The following is a 16,308-nucleotide window of genomic DNA, read 5'->3' on the forward strand; positions in this document are numbered from 1 at the left end:
ACAATACTATACATTTTTATCTAGATTTTTGAAAACTTAACTGTTCTTTAATTTGACAAATGAGGTATAATTTATATCCTATCAGCGTTTTCTGCTAATCACAGGACATTTGATAAACCACTGTGTAATACAAAATATAAATAAAATTAAAAACAAATTAACTAAAAATATATATAAAATTTGTGTCTTCGGAAGAAGAAACATAAGTCAATGGATAAGAGAAATCCTGTTTCCTGTGTTACTACTGTTTGTTGCTTCCTGTTACACCCCCCCCCAAAAAAATCTACTTTTAAAACTAATTTATGTTCATAGTATGAAATTTTAAAAATACAGAAAAGCTCAAGAAAATAAAAATTATCAGTAATACTAACATCTGGAGATAATCACTCTTTGTCAATCTTTAAATATTACATACCTGGCTTTTTCCTTTCAACATCAAAAGATTAGTTACTTTGCCAAATGGTAGACCTAATGATATGATCTCTGCTTCGGTGACATCACATGGAATTTTTCGAAGATGGAGAACACGGGAAGGCGAACAGGGAGGTCTATCTCGTTTAAATTTCTTGCTGTCATTCCCATTAGCTAAAAAACATAAGATTCTTTTTTAAATTACTGCAACTAATTTGGGTTGACATACCACATTAATCATGTTGTCACATTTAATCCTAAATGAGTTTTGGGTTTTAAACTTCAGGGAAACATGGGGCTGATGGGGGTAGGTGGAAAAGGAGAGTAGAAAACAAAACCAACTACCTTTTAATAAATAGGTGCTTTTGGTTTTTCACTGTGGGTATTAAATTTTTTTAAACTGAAGTCTGATTTTTAACTTCAAGGAAAAGTATAAGGGTAAATCAATTATATTATTTCAAATACCTATAAATACTCAACTTTTAGTTATGAATACAGAACACTATGATGTCTTTAATGTATTTTAAGGACATTTTTCTAGTTTATTCTATTGCTAAATAAATTAGAACAATAAAATTTCAGGAAAGACTATGATAAAAATCTGGTATTTATCACATCCTAAGGAGATATGGATTTGAGTTGTATATTTATTAAAATAAAGTTTATTTCTTAGGTGTTAATAGTCTTTATTTTTTAGAAGCTAAATTGTGGTTTCCTATGCTAATCTTATTCCTTATTATACAACAATAATTCTTAACATTAAGTACTACCTTGCTGAAAATGCAAATTTCCAACCCCACTCAGACCTACTGAAGCAGAAGCTCCAGGAGTGGAACCCAACGATCTGCTTTATAACAAGCCCTCCAGGAGATTCTATTTACCCTGAAGTTGGAGAATTACTGCTGTAAAGTAAAAAAATTCATTATCTAAGCTAAATTTATTTAAATACTATTGTTTCAATACTGAGAATAACTAGAATTGACAAGCCTGTAAGGAACACTTAAGTTTATGCAAGTTAAGATTCAGAAAGGTTTTTCTTCCAGAAATAGAACCAAAAGACTAAATACAAATTACTTAAAAGCTGAAAGTTCATTGCAATGTTGTTTGATCACTAAATACCCTATTTGCCACTACTCGGAGAAAAACATAATCTTTCCAAATGCCTAAAAATATCCTTTCTCTAAATACTAATGAAACTTTACAATCAAATGTCTGTAATCCTAAACAAATTTCATGGGGACCAAATAAAAATTAATATAGCCATATTTCATATCCATCCATATCTGTGGCACAAAACTCAACTTGTTTACAACTAGATAGGTTGACCTAATACCCAAACTAGCACTTGCTCCCAAATTCTCTATGTTCATGAATGCAAGCAGCATCCTCCCCAGACCTAAAAGACTAACAATACCTAGAGGCCCATACAGGTCTGAGTACCTTTATATAGCAAATGCCTATGTTGGATTATGGAAAATAATTGGCACACAAATGTTTATCGGATTAATTAACCTGGAAGGCAAGAGATTCCATCTATTCCTCTCCCTTATCAATCACCAAGAAATACTAATTTTCCCTCCAAAATGACTACCGATTATATTCTTTCATTTCCACTCTCAAAGTCACCCACCTCACCCTGATCTTGCCCCCACTTCAGCTCTCCCTTACTCTAATTTCACTCTCCCTGCTTCCCATATTCTGGGGATCCAGTATCATATCAACGTTAACTAAAATAGTGTATCAGGCCCGGCACAGTGATTCACGCCTGTAATCCCAGCACTTTGGGAGGCTGAGGTGGGCTCATCACCTGCAATCAGGAGTTCGAGACAAGCCTGGGCAACAGGGCAAGACCCCATCTCTACCAAAAAAAAAAAAAAAAAAAATTAGCAGGATGTGCTGGCGTATGCCTATAATCCAGCTTCTTGGGAGGCTGAGGCAGGAGAGTCACTTGAACCCAGGAGAAGGAGGCTGCAGTGAGCCGAGATTGCACCACTTGCACTCCCTGTCTCAAATTTTGAGACCCTGTCTCAAAATAACGTAACATAACGTAACATAACGTAACGTAATGTAACATAACATAACATTACGTATATCATGTCATTATTCTGCTCCAAAAACCTAAACAGGCACCAAATACCTAAACAGGCACCAAATACCTAAAACGTCATTTCACTTCTAACTTTCAAACTGTTTTCACTTACACTGCCTCATTTGAGTCTCATAAATACCCAAACTAAAGTGTAAAGGTAATTTCTTTTTTTAAACCACAAAAATTTCAAAGTGTCTTACTATTCCTAGAAAAAGGTAAGTAACTTGACACTGACAATGTAAATTTACAAAGGCTTACATGGATTGAGAATAACAAATGATAACACTAGAAATGATATCACTAGAGTAAAATAACAAACATCAGAGTTCTGGACGGGGGCGAGAGTTGAACAGGGAATGTCTTTTTGGCACCCTCCCTGCGGGCATAGAGAGCTAAACAATACCACCACCAACGTGGCCTTGCTCAACCGGCACAAGGAGTTACAGGACTGGAGAAAAGGACTGGAGAAACTTTCTAAAGGCATGAGGCTCCTATCAGTTTACCCAGAATATTCCAACAAGAATGAAAGAACACTAAGAAAGCTGTTTCTTTAACAGAGGTATTCTATGTTTGAGAAAATGTGAATACCGAACAAGTTACCTGAGCTCCCATTCGTGTTGCACTATCAAATAAAGACCTAAGATGACAAACTTTTACCAAGAAATTTGCAATTATAAATCACCATTTTAGGGTGTTAATTGTTCCATATTATAAAATACCTGGGCTATGTTAAGAGCGCAGAGCTATGAAATCAGATATCCTGTTCTGAGCAAGTTACTTAACGTTACTAAGTCTCAGATTCTACTCCTGTAAAACCGGTATAACAAGAATATTTGGAAATTTTAATTTGTTTTTTTCAATATATTTTAAATGGTCAACACAACATCTAGTACAATGTAATCAATAATACGTCTAGCGTTTCTTAAGAATGACTGTTTTGCTTGGAAATTATGTTCTATTTTTTCCCAATCAAAATGGTAATTGTAAATGACAGCGATTTTTTGCACTTGATGTCCTTATTTGCCATAATTAAGAATTTGCCCCAAATTAACTGAACATATTACTACATGAAATCTCAAAATCTAAGAACGACTCATTTAGGTGACTGGGAAAGGGTTATATGTAAAGATTTGATAAATAATCTGAAGATGAAGAATGTATACCATTATAAGCAATTGTATGGCCATGATTTAAAAGCCAACAGGAAACAAGGAAATTCAAATGTATTGGACACATAAATTTAAATAATTATTTTCTGTACAAAAGGACAGACTAGTTTCCAAAAATCTTAATATAAAAATAAGCATTCAAAATACTTTGCTTGTATAAATCGTGTTGTATTTTACTAAACTAGATATTAAAAACTACAAAATGCCCACTACATATTAGTCACGCTTCCAAAGAGCTATGTGGAAGAGGGTTTTTAAAAATTCATAATATTCCCACCTCAAAACTAGAAGAATCTGTCAGGAAAACTACTTGAGAAACATGGATTCGTTTTTTAAAAATCAACTTCATGAGGGTTTACTTTAGATAAAGACATCCATCCACATTTTAATGCAGGGTTTGATGAGTTTTGACAAATACAATCCATATAACCACCACAAAAATCAAAACATCCCAAAAAGTTCCGTAGTATCCCTTTGCAGTTAGTCCTCCCTACCAAACCCCCAACCCCCACCCTGGGCAATCTGAACCCTACAGATTACTACAGCTTTATCACCATTCTTGAAATGAGGTACCTATTTGGGGAGAATTCACATCTTAACATTTTTCTGAGTCATCTAAACCATAAACATCATGACATTTCTGCATTTATTTAGATCTTTTTAAATTTCTCTCAGTAAAGTTCTGTAGTTTTCAGTGTAATGGTCTCACACATATTTTGACACCTTTATCCCTAAGTATTTCATACTTATGGATATGGACCAGTAACACTTTAAATTTTTTGTCATAATTAATAATTGATAATATACAGAAATACAACTGACTTTGATATCTTGATCTTATATCCTACAGCCTTGCTAAATTCTTTAGTATTTCTACATACACAGTTTTCTTACTCTCACATTTATATGCCATTTATTTATTTATTTATTTATTTATTTATTTATTTAGAGATGGAGTCTTGCTCTGTCACCCAGGTTGGAGTGCAGTGGTGCAATCGGCTCACTGCAACCCCTGCCTCCCAGGTTCAAGCAAGTCTCCTGCCTCAGCCTCCCTAGCTGGGATTATAGGTGCACACCACCATGCCCAGCTAATTTTTGTATTTGTAGTAGACACGGGGTTTCACCAAGTTGGCCAGGCTGGTCTCGAACTTCTGACCTCAGGCAATGTGCCTATCTTGGCCTTCCAAAGTGCTGGGATTACAGGCATGAGCCACCGTGCCTGGCCTGCCGTTTATCTAGTTTATTTATTTATTTTTTTTTACAGCTTTACTGAACTAGCCAGGATTTTCTGTCTGTAAAATGTTGAACAGAATCAATGAGACTGGGCATCCTTGCCTCGATCTTGATATTAGGGAAAAAGCATTATCTTACACTATCGAATATAATAATGCTAGCTGTAGTTTCATGCCTTTATCAAGTTGAAAATGTTCCCTTCTATTCCTAGTTGCCTAACAATTTTGTTTATCACAAAAGGAGTTGAATTCTTTCAAATGCCTTCTCCAGATCTCTTAAGGTGAGCAGATTTTATTTTGTATTCTGTTACACTGATTTTCAAATGTAAGCACTTTGTAGAAACCCTACTTGGTCATGACACATGTACCATGATTTTTTTCCTCACTCTTCATACATGTGTGTGTATGTATGTGTGTGTATATATATACATAATGAATGTAATTTTTTTTAGAGATCACTAGTTTAAGAGATATGGCAATTATTTACACAATGAAATATTTCAGAACTTCATTATTTTAGAAATAATGAAAGAATTATTTCCATGATGAAAGATTTCAGTGGGATGGACAGGTTCATGTTGATGCCATTTCAATGATGATTTATTTCAGTCTATACACTTTCCAAGAATGTCTAAATAAGAAAAAATCCTTGTTGCTGGGCACAGTGGCAAGTACCTGTAGTCTCAGCTCAGGAGACTGAGGTGGGAAGATCACTTGAGGAAGAGTTTGAGACCAGCCTGGGCAACATAGCAAGACCCTGTTCTCTAATGAAAATTATTAATACATAATCTCTATCATTTAGAATTACTTTAGTGCCTCCATATTTTGGGAGTACAACTTTATCTCCAACTTTCATGCTAACTGGTTGAATCTCTCCATTCTTTCCTTCAGAGCCCAATCCAACAGCTACCAACTATTGCTAACAATACTTTTCCTTGAGATTTTTCTGTAAGCATAATGCCTATGGTTTTAGTTCTATTCTTTTCAACCAATACTCAAACAGAAGAAACTTACTAAATGCTTGTCCTGCCATGACTTCCACCGCTGCAGCTTGTACTCTGCTCTCACACTGCTACCACAAGGAAAAACTCCTGACTTTAATTTAATATTTGCTAAACATTTTTATGTCAATATTCATGAAGGATATTAAACTGTAGTTTTCTTTTCCTGCAACAGCATAATACTGGCCTCATAAGAAAAACTGTAAAGTGTTCCCACTTCCTTTATATTCTGTACAGTCTGTGTAGGATGGGTATTGTTTATTCCTTATATGTCCGATAGACTTCAATAAAGCCATACGGGACTGTAGTTTTCAATAACTAATTTGATTTTTTAAACAGCTATATGGCTGAGTTTTCTAATCCTTTTGTATCAGTTTGGTAATTTGTGTCTTTCAAAGAATTTGTCCACTTCATCTAAAGTGTCAAATTTGTTAGCTTAAAATTTCATAATATTCACTTAATCGACTTAGTCTGCTAAGGCTACCATACAAACTACCACAGACTGGGTGGCTTAAACAAGAAAAATTTACGGAGGTTAAAAGCCCAAGATCAAGGGTTTCTGGTGAGGGCTCTTCCTGTCTTACAAACGGCTGCCTATTTGCTGGCTGACTTTTCACGGTGTCCTCACACAGCAAGGAGAGAGGACATGCAAGCAAGCTCTCTAGTGTCTCTAAGGACTCTAATCTCCTCAGGAGGGCCCCACCCACCTTCATCATGTAATCTAAACATTATTTCCCAAAGGTCCCAGCTCTAAATACCATCACATAGCAAGTTAGGGCTTCAACATACCAAATTCTGGGAGGATACAAACATTAAGTCAATAATAATATCCTTTTAGTGACTGTAGAATCATTCTTGATACTGGCAATTTGTATCTTTTCTTTTTTTTAAGTCTATTTAGAGGTATCATTACTAATTTTATTTACCACATAAACAACTACTGGTTTCATTAATTTTTCTGTTTTCTGTCACTGACTTTTGCTTTCATCTTTAATATTTCCTCTTTTATATCTACTTGTAGGGTTTAACATGTTCTTTTTATTCTAGTGATAGCTGGAAGCCTAGATGATTCACTTTAGACATTTTTTCTTTTCTAATATAAACATTTAAAACTACATATTTCCTTCTAAGAACTCTAGTGGAACCCCACAAATTTCATTAAGTTACGCTTTCATTTTATTTCTGTTCAAAATAGCTTCTAATATCCCTTGTGACAACTTCTTTGATCAATGGGTTTGTTTTTTTTTTTTCCATTTGGGAAATTTTTCCCCCAAATATTTGAAGATCTTGTTTTGATTTCTAATAGAATTCTAATGGAGTCAATTTATATGATTTTAATCACTGTTTAAAGGACTAAACTTATTTTAGGACCCGGGATACAGCCTGCCTGTCTTGGTGATATGGTTTGGCTGTGTCCCCACCCAAATCTTATCTAGAATTGTAATCCCATAATCCCGATGTGTTGAGGGAGGGACCTGGTGGGAGGTGATTGGATCATGGGGGTGGTTTCCCCCATGCTGTTCCTGTGATAGCAAGGGAGTTCTCACAAGATCTGATGGTTGTATAAGTGTTTGAGAGTTTCTCATTCACACTCCCTGTAACCTGCCACCATGTAAGACTTGCCCGCTTCCCCTTCTGCCATGATTGTAAATTTCCTGAGGCCTCACCTGCCATGTGAAACTGAGTCAATTAAACCTCTTTTCTTTACAAATGATCCAGTCTCAGCAGTTCTTTATAGCAGTGTGAGAACAGACTAATACAGTAAATTGGTACTGGCAGAGTGGGATACTGCTATAAAGATACCTGAAAATGTGGAAGTGACTTTGGAACTGGGTAATGGGCAGAGGTTGGAACAGTTTGGAGGGCTCAGAAGACAGGAAGATGTGGGAAACTTTGGAACTTCCTAGAGACTTGTTGAATACTTTTGACCAAAATGCTGATAGTGATATGGACAACGAAGTCCAGACTGAGGTAGTCTCGGATACAGATGAGGAACTCACTGGGAACTGGCACCAAGGACACTCTTGCAATGCTTTAGCAAAGAGACTGGCGGCATTTTGCCCCACCCCAGAGATGTGTGGAACTTTGAACTCAAGAGAGATGAATGATTTAGAGTATCAGGCAGAAGAAATTTCTAAATAGCAAAGTGTTCAATAGGTGATAGAGCATAAAGGTTTGGAAAATTCACAGCCTGACCATGTGGTAGAAAAGAAAAACCCATTTTCTGGGGAGAAATTCAAGCTGGCTGCAGAAATTTGTGTAAGTAACCAGTAGTCAAATGTTAATCGCCAAGACAATATGGAAAACATCTCCAGGGCATGTCAGAGATCTTCATAGCATCCCCTTCCATCACAGGCCTGGAGGCCTAGGAGGAAACAATGGTTTCACGGGCTGGCCTGGGCCCTGCTGCTCTGTGCAGCCCTGGAACTTGGTGCCCTGCATCCCAGCTACACTATCTCCAGGAGTGGCTAAAAGGGGCCAAGGTACAGCTCACCGGTTGCTTCAGAGGGTGCAAGCCCCAAGCCTTCGTAGCTTCCACATGGTGTTGGGTCTGCAGGTGAGCAGAAGACAAGAGTTGAGCTTGGGGACCCTCCACCTAGATTTCAGAGGACGTATGGAAATACCTGGATGTCCAGGCAGAATTCTGCTGCAGGAGTGGAGCCCTCATGGAGAAACTCTACTAGGGCAGTGCAGAACGGAAATGTGGGGTTGGAGCCCGTACATACAGTCCCTGCTGAGGCACTGCGCCTAGTGGAGCCGTGAGAAGAGAGCCACTGTCCTCCAGATCTCAGAATGGTAGATCCATTGGCAGCCTGCACCATGCGCCTGGAAACACCACAGGTACTCAACACCAGCCGCTGGCACTGAACACTGCCACAGGGGCTGAACTCTGCAAAGCCACAAGGGCGGAGATGCCCAAGGCCTTGGAAGCTCACCCTTTGCAAAAGCATGCCCTAGATGTGAGATGTGGAGTCAAGGGAGATTATTTTAGAAGCTTAAGATTTAATGACTGGCTAGACATGGTGGCTCACGCCTATAATCTCAGCACTTGGGGAAGCCGAGGCAGGCAGATCACTTGAGGCCAGGAGTTCAAGACCAGCCTGGCCAACATGACAAGACCCCAAGTCTGCTAACAGTACAAAAATTAGCCAAGCATGGTGATGTGCACCTGTAGTCCCACTACTCAGGAGGCTGATGTGCAAGAATCACTTGAACCTAGGAGGCGTAGGCTGCAGTGTGCCAAGATCGTGCCACTGCATCCAGCCTGGGCAACAGAGCAAGAATCTGTCTCAAAAAACAAAAAACAAACAAAAAACACAAGATTTAATGACTGCCCCACTGGATTTTGGATCTGCTTAGGAGCCTATGGCCCTTGCGTTTTGGTCACTTTCTCCCATTTGGAATGGGAGCATTCATCCAATGCCTGTACCCCCGTTGTATCTTAGAAGTAACTAACTTGCTTTTGATTTTATAGGCTCATAGGCAGAAGGGACTTGCCTTGTCTCAGATTAGACTTTGGACTTGGGACTTCTGGGTTAATGTTGGAATGAATTAAGACTTTGGGGGATTGTTGGGAGGCATGATTGGTTTTGAAATGGAAAAAGGATGTGAGATTTGGGAGGGGCCAGGGGCGGAATAATATGGTTTCACTCTGTGTTTCCACCAAATCTCATCTGGAATTGTAATCATCATGATTCCCATGTGTTGAGGGGGGGACCTGGTGGGAGGTGGATGGATTATGGGGGTGGTTCCCCCCCACGCTCTTCTTGTGATAGGAAGTGAGTTCTCACAAGATATGATGGTTATGTAAGCGTTTGGCGGTTCCTCCTTCACACTCAGTCTCTCATCTGCCGCCATGTAAGACTTTGCCTGCTTCCCCTTCTGCCATGATTGTAAGTTTCCTGAGGCCTCCCCAGCCACATGAACTGTGACACAATTAAACCTCTTTTCTTTATAATTATCCAGTCTCAGGCAGTTCTTTACAGCAGTGAGAGAAAGGACTAATACAATTGGTGACTACTTTATATTAACTTGAAAATAAAGTATATTATTCTGGTGTCGGCAAGACTATTCTATATTGTCAATTAGATCAAGCTGGTTAAAAATTTCTATATTAGGGATCTACCAACTTTTTCTTAAAGGGGCACAAAAATATTTCAGATGTTGTGGGCCACAGGATCTCTGTCAGAACTACTCAACTGTGCAGTTACGGCATGAAAGCAGCTATAAACAAATCACATAACTGTGTTCAAATACAATTTTATGTATGGACACAGAAATTTGAATTTCATGGAAGTTTCGTGTGTCATTTAATCTTATCCTTTAGTATTTTTCACCATTTTAAATTTTAAAAACCACTCGTAGCTCACAGGAAATTTGAAAGCAGGCAATGGGATGGATTTGGCCCACAGGTAAGAACCTGCCAACCCCTGTTCTATACCTTTACTGATTTTCTGTCTACTATACCATCAATGACTGACAGAGGAGTGCTATCTCTAAATATACTTGAAGATTTATCTATTTGTTTCGTTCTATTAGTTTTCACGTTACGTATTTTGAAACTATGCAATTAGATTAAATAGATCTATATTTAGATTACGTCTACTCAGTAAGTTGACCTCTTTATCATTATGAAATGTCTCTCTTTATCCCTGGTAACATTTTTTTGCCCAAAGTCAACTTTTCCTGATATCAGTATAGCTAGCTACTCCAGTATTTTTATGATTAGTGTTTGCATATATTTTCTTTCCCAACCTGTGGCTTTTTACCTAAGATTTCATATTTAAAATGGGTTTCTTATACATATCAAGTAACTCAGTCTTCCTTTTATCTAAACAATCTGTCTTTTAATTGAATTTTTTATCGTATTCCCACTTCATATAATTATTAACATGGTTGGGTTTAAAAGCCCACATCTTAATTTTTTTTTCTATTTGTCCCATTTATTTTTTTATTCCTTTTTTTCCCTTCTTTCCCGGCTTCCTTTGGATTTTATTTTTTGGTATTCTATTTCATTTACATTATATGCTATCCCTTTTTACTTTTTAAGTGACTGCTGTGGAGTAGACAATATACATCTTTAATTTATCACAGACTACCTTTAAATAATATTAAAACACCTCAGCACACTGCAAGAACCTTCCAAAGTATATGTCTCTTTCCCTCAAGCTATCATTTGTGGTACCGTTGTCTATTTTGCTTTTCCCATATGTCATAACCGCCAAAAATATATTATCTTACTTTAAGTAGTCAATAATCCTTTAAATTAACAACAAAAAGGAGGGAAAAGTCATATATCCACATATTTATCATGTTGTATAAAACTCAAGTTTCTAACTGGTATCATTTTCCTCATGTTTAAAGTATTTCCCTTATCATTTCATGAAATGGAAGTCTGCTGCTAACAAATGCTCTCAGCTCTTGTGTGCCTGAAAGAAGATTTTAACTTCATTTTTAAATTCCATATAGAATTCCAGTTTGATTTTTTTTTTCCAGCACTCTAATGATGTTTCATTAAAGTGGTCCCTCATCGTCTGCCTCCGCCAACCCCCACCCCCGCCCCGCTCTGGCTACTTTTAAGATTTACTCTGCATTCCTGGTTTTCAGCAATTTAATTATGATAAGCCTGGGTGTGGTTTCCAGTGTGTTTAACCTGCTAAAGTTTCACTGAACTTCTTGGTAAGTGGGTTTATGTTTTCCAACATATATGGAAGATTTGGGATAATTTCTTGAGATGTATTTCTGCTCCCTGCCCCAACCATTTTTTTCCACAACTTCGGTTATACATATGTATGTTTAGACTGCTTGATTTTGTCCAGAAGTTACTAAGGCTCTGTTCACTTCTTTTTCATTTTTTTTTTTTTTTTTTTTTTTTTTTTTTGAGACAGAGTCTTGCTTTTTTGCCCAGGCTGGAGTGAAGTGGTACAATCTCGGCTCACTGCAACCTCCGCCCCCAGGGTTCAAGCAATTCTCCTACCTCAGCCTCCTAAGCAGCCGAGATTACCGGTGCACGCCACCACGCCCGGCTAATTTTTGTATTTTTAGTAGAGGAGGGGTTTCGCCACGTTGGTCGGGCTGGTCTCGAATTCCTGACCTCAGGTGATCCACCCGCCTCGGCCTCCCAAAGTGCTAGGATTACAGGGGTGCCCCACCATGCCCAGCCTTCAGTTTTTTCTGTCTGTGTGCTTTAGTTTCTTTTGCTATCTTCAAATTCACTGATGTTTTCTTTTGTAGAAGATAATGTGCTATGAATGCCATCACGTATTTTTTTCAGGTGTCTTATTTTTAATCTCTGTAAGTTCTATTTGATTTTTTCTCCTTCCTATGCTCATATTCTCCTTTAAATACTTGAACATACTTTTAGTAACTGTTTCAAAGTGCACAGCTGATAATTCCATCATCTCTGTAATTTTCTAGGTTTGTTTCTGTTGACTGATTTTGCACTTGTTTATGGGTCACATTTTTGTGGTTCTTAACATGTCTGGCAATTGGTTGCTCCACATTATGAGCATCAGAATTTGTTATTCTGTTGTTTTGTTATATTTGTTATTTCTTTTAAAGTGTTAGACTTCATTTTTAGAAAAACATAAGTTACTTTCAGATTAGCTACACTGTTTTGGAGTTTGTTTTTAAGTTTCATTAGGGTGGATTTGGATTTGCCTTCATGCTGGAGCTAGTTCAGTCCTACTGTCAAGGCATGTCTCCTCTGGTGTCAGGTGCCCTTGAGTGTGCTTCAAGTATTCAACAAGGACTCTCTATTGTAGTTGGCTATCACTCAAATATCTCTCCCAGGCCTGTGTGAGTCCTGGAAAGTTAAGCTTATAGCTCTCTGGTTGTTCTATGCCTGACCTCACAGGCATATGTACTGTGTATACGTGGCTTAATAATATTCAACAACAGATCCAAAGGTATTATTTCTGAAGCACTTTTTCTACACAGGCCCTTCTCTCTCATACTCTGCTCCCATACCTCCCAGGTAACTCAACCTTCCCAAACTTCAATCTCTTTCTTCAACTCAGCAATTGTGCCATGTCTGCTTGGTTCCCCCAACCCCCACAGTCTAGAAAGAAAACTAGGGTGACAATAGGGTTACCTCAATTGTTTCCCTTCTGAGAGCACAATCGTGTTGTATTTGTTGTCCACTGTCTAAAAACAACTGACAGTAAGTCCAGTCCCAGTTACTCTATCATGGTTGAGAGTAGAAATCTATAGATCTTTCACATATTAGAAAAATTAAATCACAAAATTTATATGGATGAGCATTAAGACTGCGGGTGAGTTTTCTTTAAACTTACTAATTCTTAGAGCAGCTTTAAGCTATTGCTTAATTATTTGATGGATTTAAGATTTATAAAGTATGGAGATTAATGTTCACAATTCTTCACATGGTTTTATTTAAAGCAATCTGAATGCATTTCTTGCTATGAAAAGCCAAGTACTCAAATTAACTGATCAGAGAAACTAGTGTTTATTATTAAATCATAGCCTTCAATACCAGTGGCAGAGAATGCAAATTTGTTTTCCAACATTTGTTTTCTACGTAAACCCACCTATTTTTAGCTAAGCACATGCCTATCAGAAAAAAGGACTACATTCTTAGCTTCCTAAGTAGCTAGGTGTGGCTGTTGAGACTAAGTAAACAGGATGTAAACAAAAATGATACGTGCTGCTTTTCCCTTAAGTGTCTTTATAAGGAGGGGATATGTTCTTTTCTTTTCTCTTTTTCTCTTCTTTTTGTACGAGCTCCAATAACCTCTAGGATCATTTGCTAAACCTGAAAATAGACACCATATACCTTGGAGCACTGACTACTTCAGAATTTGTTGAATGTGATGAAAGTAAATTTCTATCTTCTATATTGCTTATACCATCTTTGCAGCCAAATTTAATACTGAGTTCTTTAAAAAGAGGCCATTTAAGTTTGATTTGATAAAAGGAATTTCAAGAAGACAAAAAGAAACCTAGCTATTTGCAAACCAAACGAGCACATTAACAGTTTATAAGTATTTTGGTCAACAAAAGTACCAGGGGGCCAGGCGCCGTGGCTCACACCTATAATCCCAACACTTTGGGAGGCCAAGGCAGGAGAACTGCTTGAGCCCAGAAGTTTGAGGCCATCCTGGGGAACACAGGGAGACCCAGACTCTACAAAAAAATTAAAAAATTAGCTGGATGTGGTGACATGTGCCCATGGTCCCAGCTACTTGAGAGGCTGGGGTGGGAGGATCTCTTGAGCCTGGGAGGTCGAGGCTGTAGTGAGCTGTGATTACGTGATTATGTGATTACATCTACACACATATAATACTTACTGTGTGTGTGTATATATACATATATATAAAAATACAAATTATTCAGTTTGTTAGCAGTGGTTTCCTGCTTAGGAATATTATTAACCCATATCATTTTTATTTGTAAATCAATTAGATTTCTTTAACGTTCAGCTTCATAAGACTTCAATAATTGTATATACAATGGTTTCAAAAGACTTCTTAAGCTGAGAAAAAAATGTTAACATTAATCAATTTGCAGACAATTGAAGTACACTTCTAATAAGATGTAAAAATTGGTAGCCATTAAGGGAAAAACATGAAGTATTCTACAAGAAAAAGAACAACCTCTGTTTAACAAAAGCCATCAAGTATAAATTTGTAAATTATAGTGTCAGAGGGTATCTGCATACATGTATAACAAAGTATTCATATTCAGAATATATAAAAAACAAGTTAAAGAGAAAAAAGCAAACAACCTAATAGAAAAGCAGGCAAAAGATCTGAGTAGCCACTTCATTAAAAATATCCAAATGATCAGTAAGCATATGAAAATATAATCAATTTCATTAATATTTATGCAAACAAAAGTCACAATAAGCTATCAATATATACTTACCAGAACAACTAAAATTAAAAATACACAATATCGGCCAGGCATGGTGGCTCACACCTGTATTACCAGCACTTTAGGAAGCTAAGGTGGGATCACTTGAGGTCAAGAGTTTGAGACCACCCTGGCCAACAAGGTGAAACCCTGTCTCTACTAAAAATATAAAAATTAGCCATGTGCAGTAGCATGTGGCTGTAATCCCAGCTACTCAGGAGCCTGAGGCATGTGAGTCGCTTGAACCCAGGAGGCGGAAGTTGCAGTGAGCCGAGACCATGCCACTGCATTCCAGCCTGTGTGACAAAGTGAGACTCTTTCTCAAAAAAAAAAAAAAAAATATATATATATACACACACACACACACACACACACACACACACACACAATCAAGTATTGACAAAGTTCTGGAATAACTAAACTGACATAATTTCTGGTAAGAGTATAAAATCACTTTTGAAAATTAGTAGACTCTACTAAAGATAAGCACCTGCATATCCTAGGACCCAATAATTCCACTTCTAGACACATACTCAAGTAAAATGCACACGTGTCCACGAAAAGATTTGTCAAGAATATCCATAAATGTGGCCGGGCACAGTGGCTCACACCTATAATCCCAGCACTTTGGGAGGCCAAGGTGAGCGGATCACCTGAGGTCAGGAGTTTGAGACCAGCCTGGCCAACAAGGTGAAACCCTATTTCTACTAAAAATACAAAAATTAGCTGGGCATGGTGGCAGGCGCCTGTAGTCCCAGCTACTCGGGAGGCTGAAGCAGGAAAATCACTTCAACCTGGGAGGCGGAGGTTGCAGTGAGCCAAGATTGTGCCATTGCACTCCAGACTGGGCAACAAGAACAAAACTCCGTCTCCAAAAAAAAGAAGAAAAGACATCCATGTTCATGGACTGGAAGACTTGAAATTGTTTAAATGTTCATAATATTCAAAGTGATCTACAGGATCAATGCAATCCCTATCAAAATCCCAATGGCATTTTTGCAGAAAAAAAAATATCCTGACATTCATATAGAACACAAAGGATCCCAAACAGCCAAAGCAATCTTGAGAAACACAAAGCTGAAGGCCTCACGTTTCCTAACTGCTACACATTACAAAGCTATAGTAATTCAAACAGTATGTTACTGACATAAAGACAAACATACAGACCAATGGAACAGATTAAAGAATCCAGAAATAAACTCTCACTTACACGTTCAAATGATCTTCAACAAAGATGCCAAGGCTACAGGATAGGAAAAGAACAGTTTCTTCAACATATGGTGTCGGTAAAATGTATATCCACATTTATAAAGAATGAAATTGGACTCTTACTTTACACCACATGAAAAAAATTAACTCAAAATGAATTAAAGGCCTAGACATAAGACCTGAAACTATAAAAGACCTAGAAGAGACAAAGGGGGAAAGCTTCATGACCGTGGATTTGGCAAAGATTTCTTGGATATAACACCAAACGCACAAGCAACAAAAGAAAACATGAACAAATGGGGCTAATATCAGACTCAAAACCC

At 37.5% G+C, this 16,308-nt stretch overlaps 1 protein-coding gene across 4 annotated transcripts in view; it reads right to left on the reverse strand.

The window, feature by feature from the left end:
• The window catches only part of PTBP3 (polypyrimidine tract binding protein 3), a 79,113-nt gene that overhangs the window by 56,776 nt on the left and 6,029 nt on the right, over positions 1 to 16,308 (reverse strand). For all 4 annotated transcript variants that reach the window (XM_030817626.1, XM_030817625.1, XM_030817624.1 and 1 more), the window contains one exon: positions 416 to 585. In XM_030817626.1, coding sequence (XP_030673486.1) covers positions 416 to 585 — 170 coding nt within the window. The remainder of the gene's footprint in view (positions 1 to 415; positions 586 to 16,308) is intronic.

Source organism: Nomascus leucogenys, chromosome 8 (genome assembly GCF_006542625.1).
Source record: "Nomascus leucogenys isolate Asia chromosome 8, Asia_NLE_v1, whole genome shotgun sequence".
NCBI lineage: Eukaryota > Metazoa > Chordata > Mammalia > Primates > Hylobatidae > Nomascus > Nomascus leucogenys.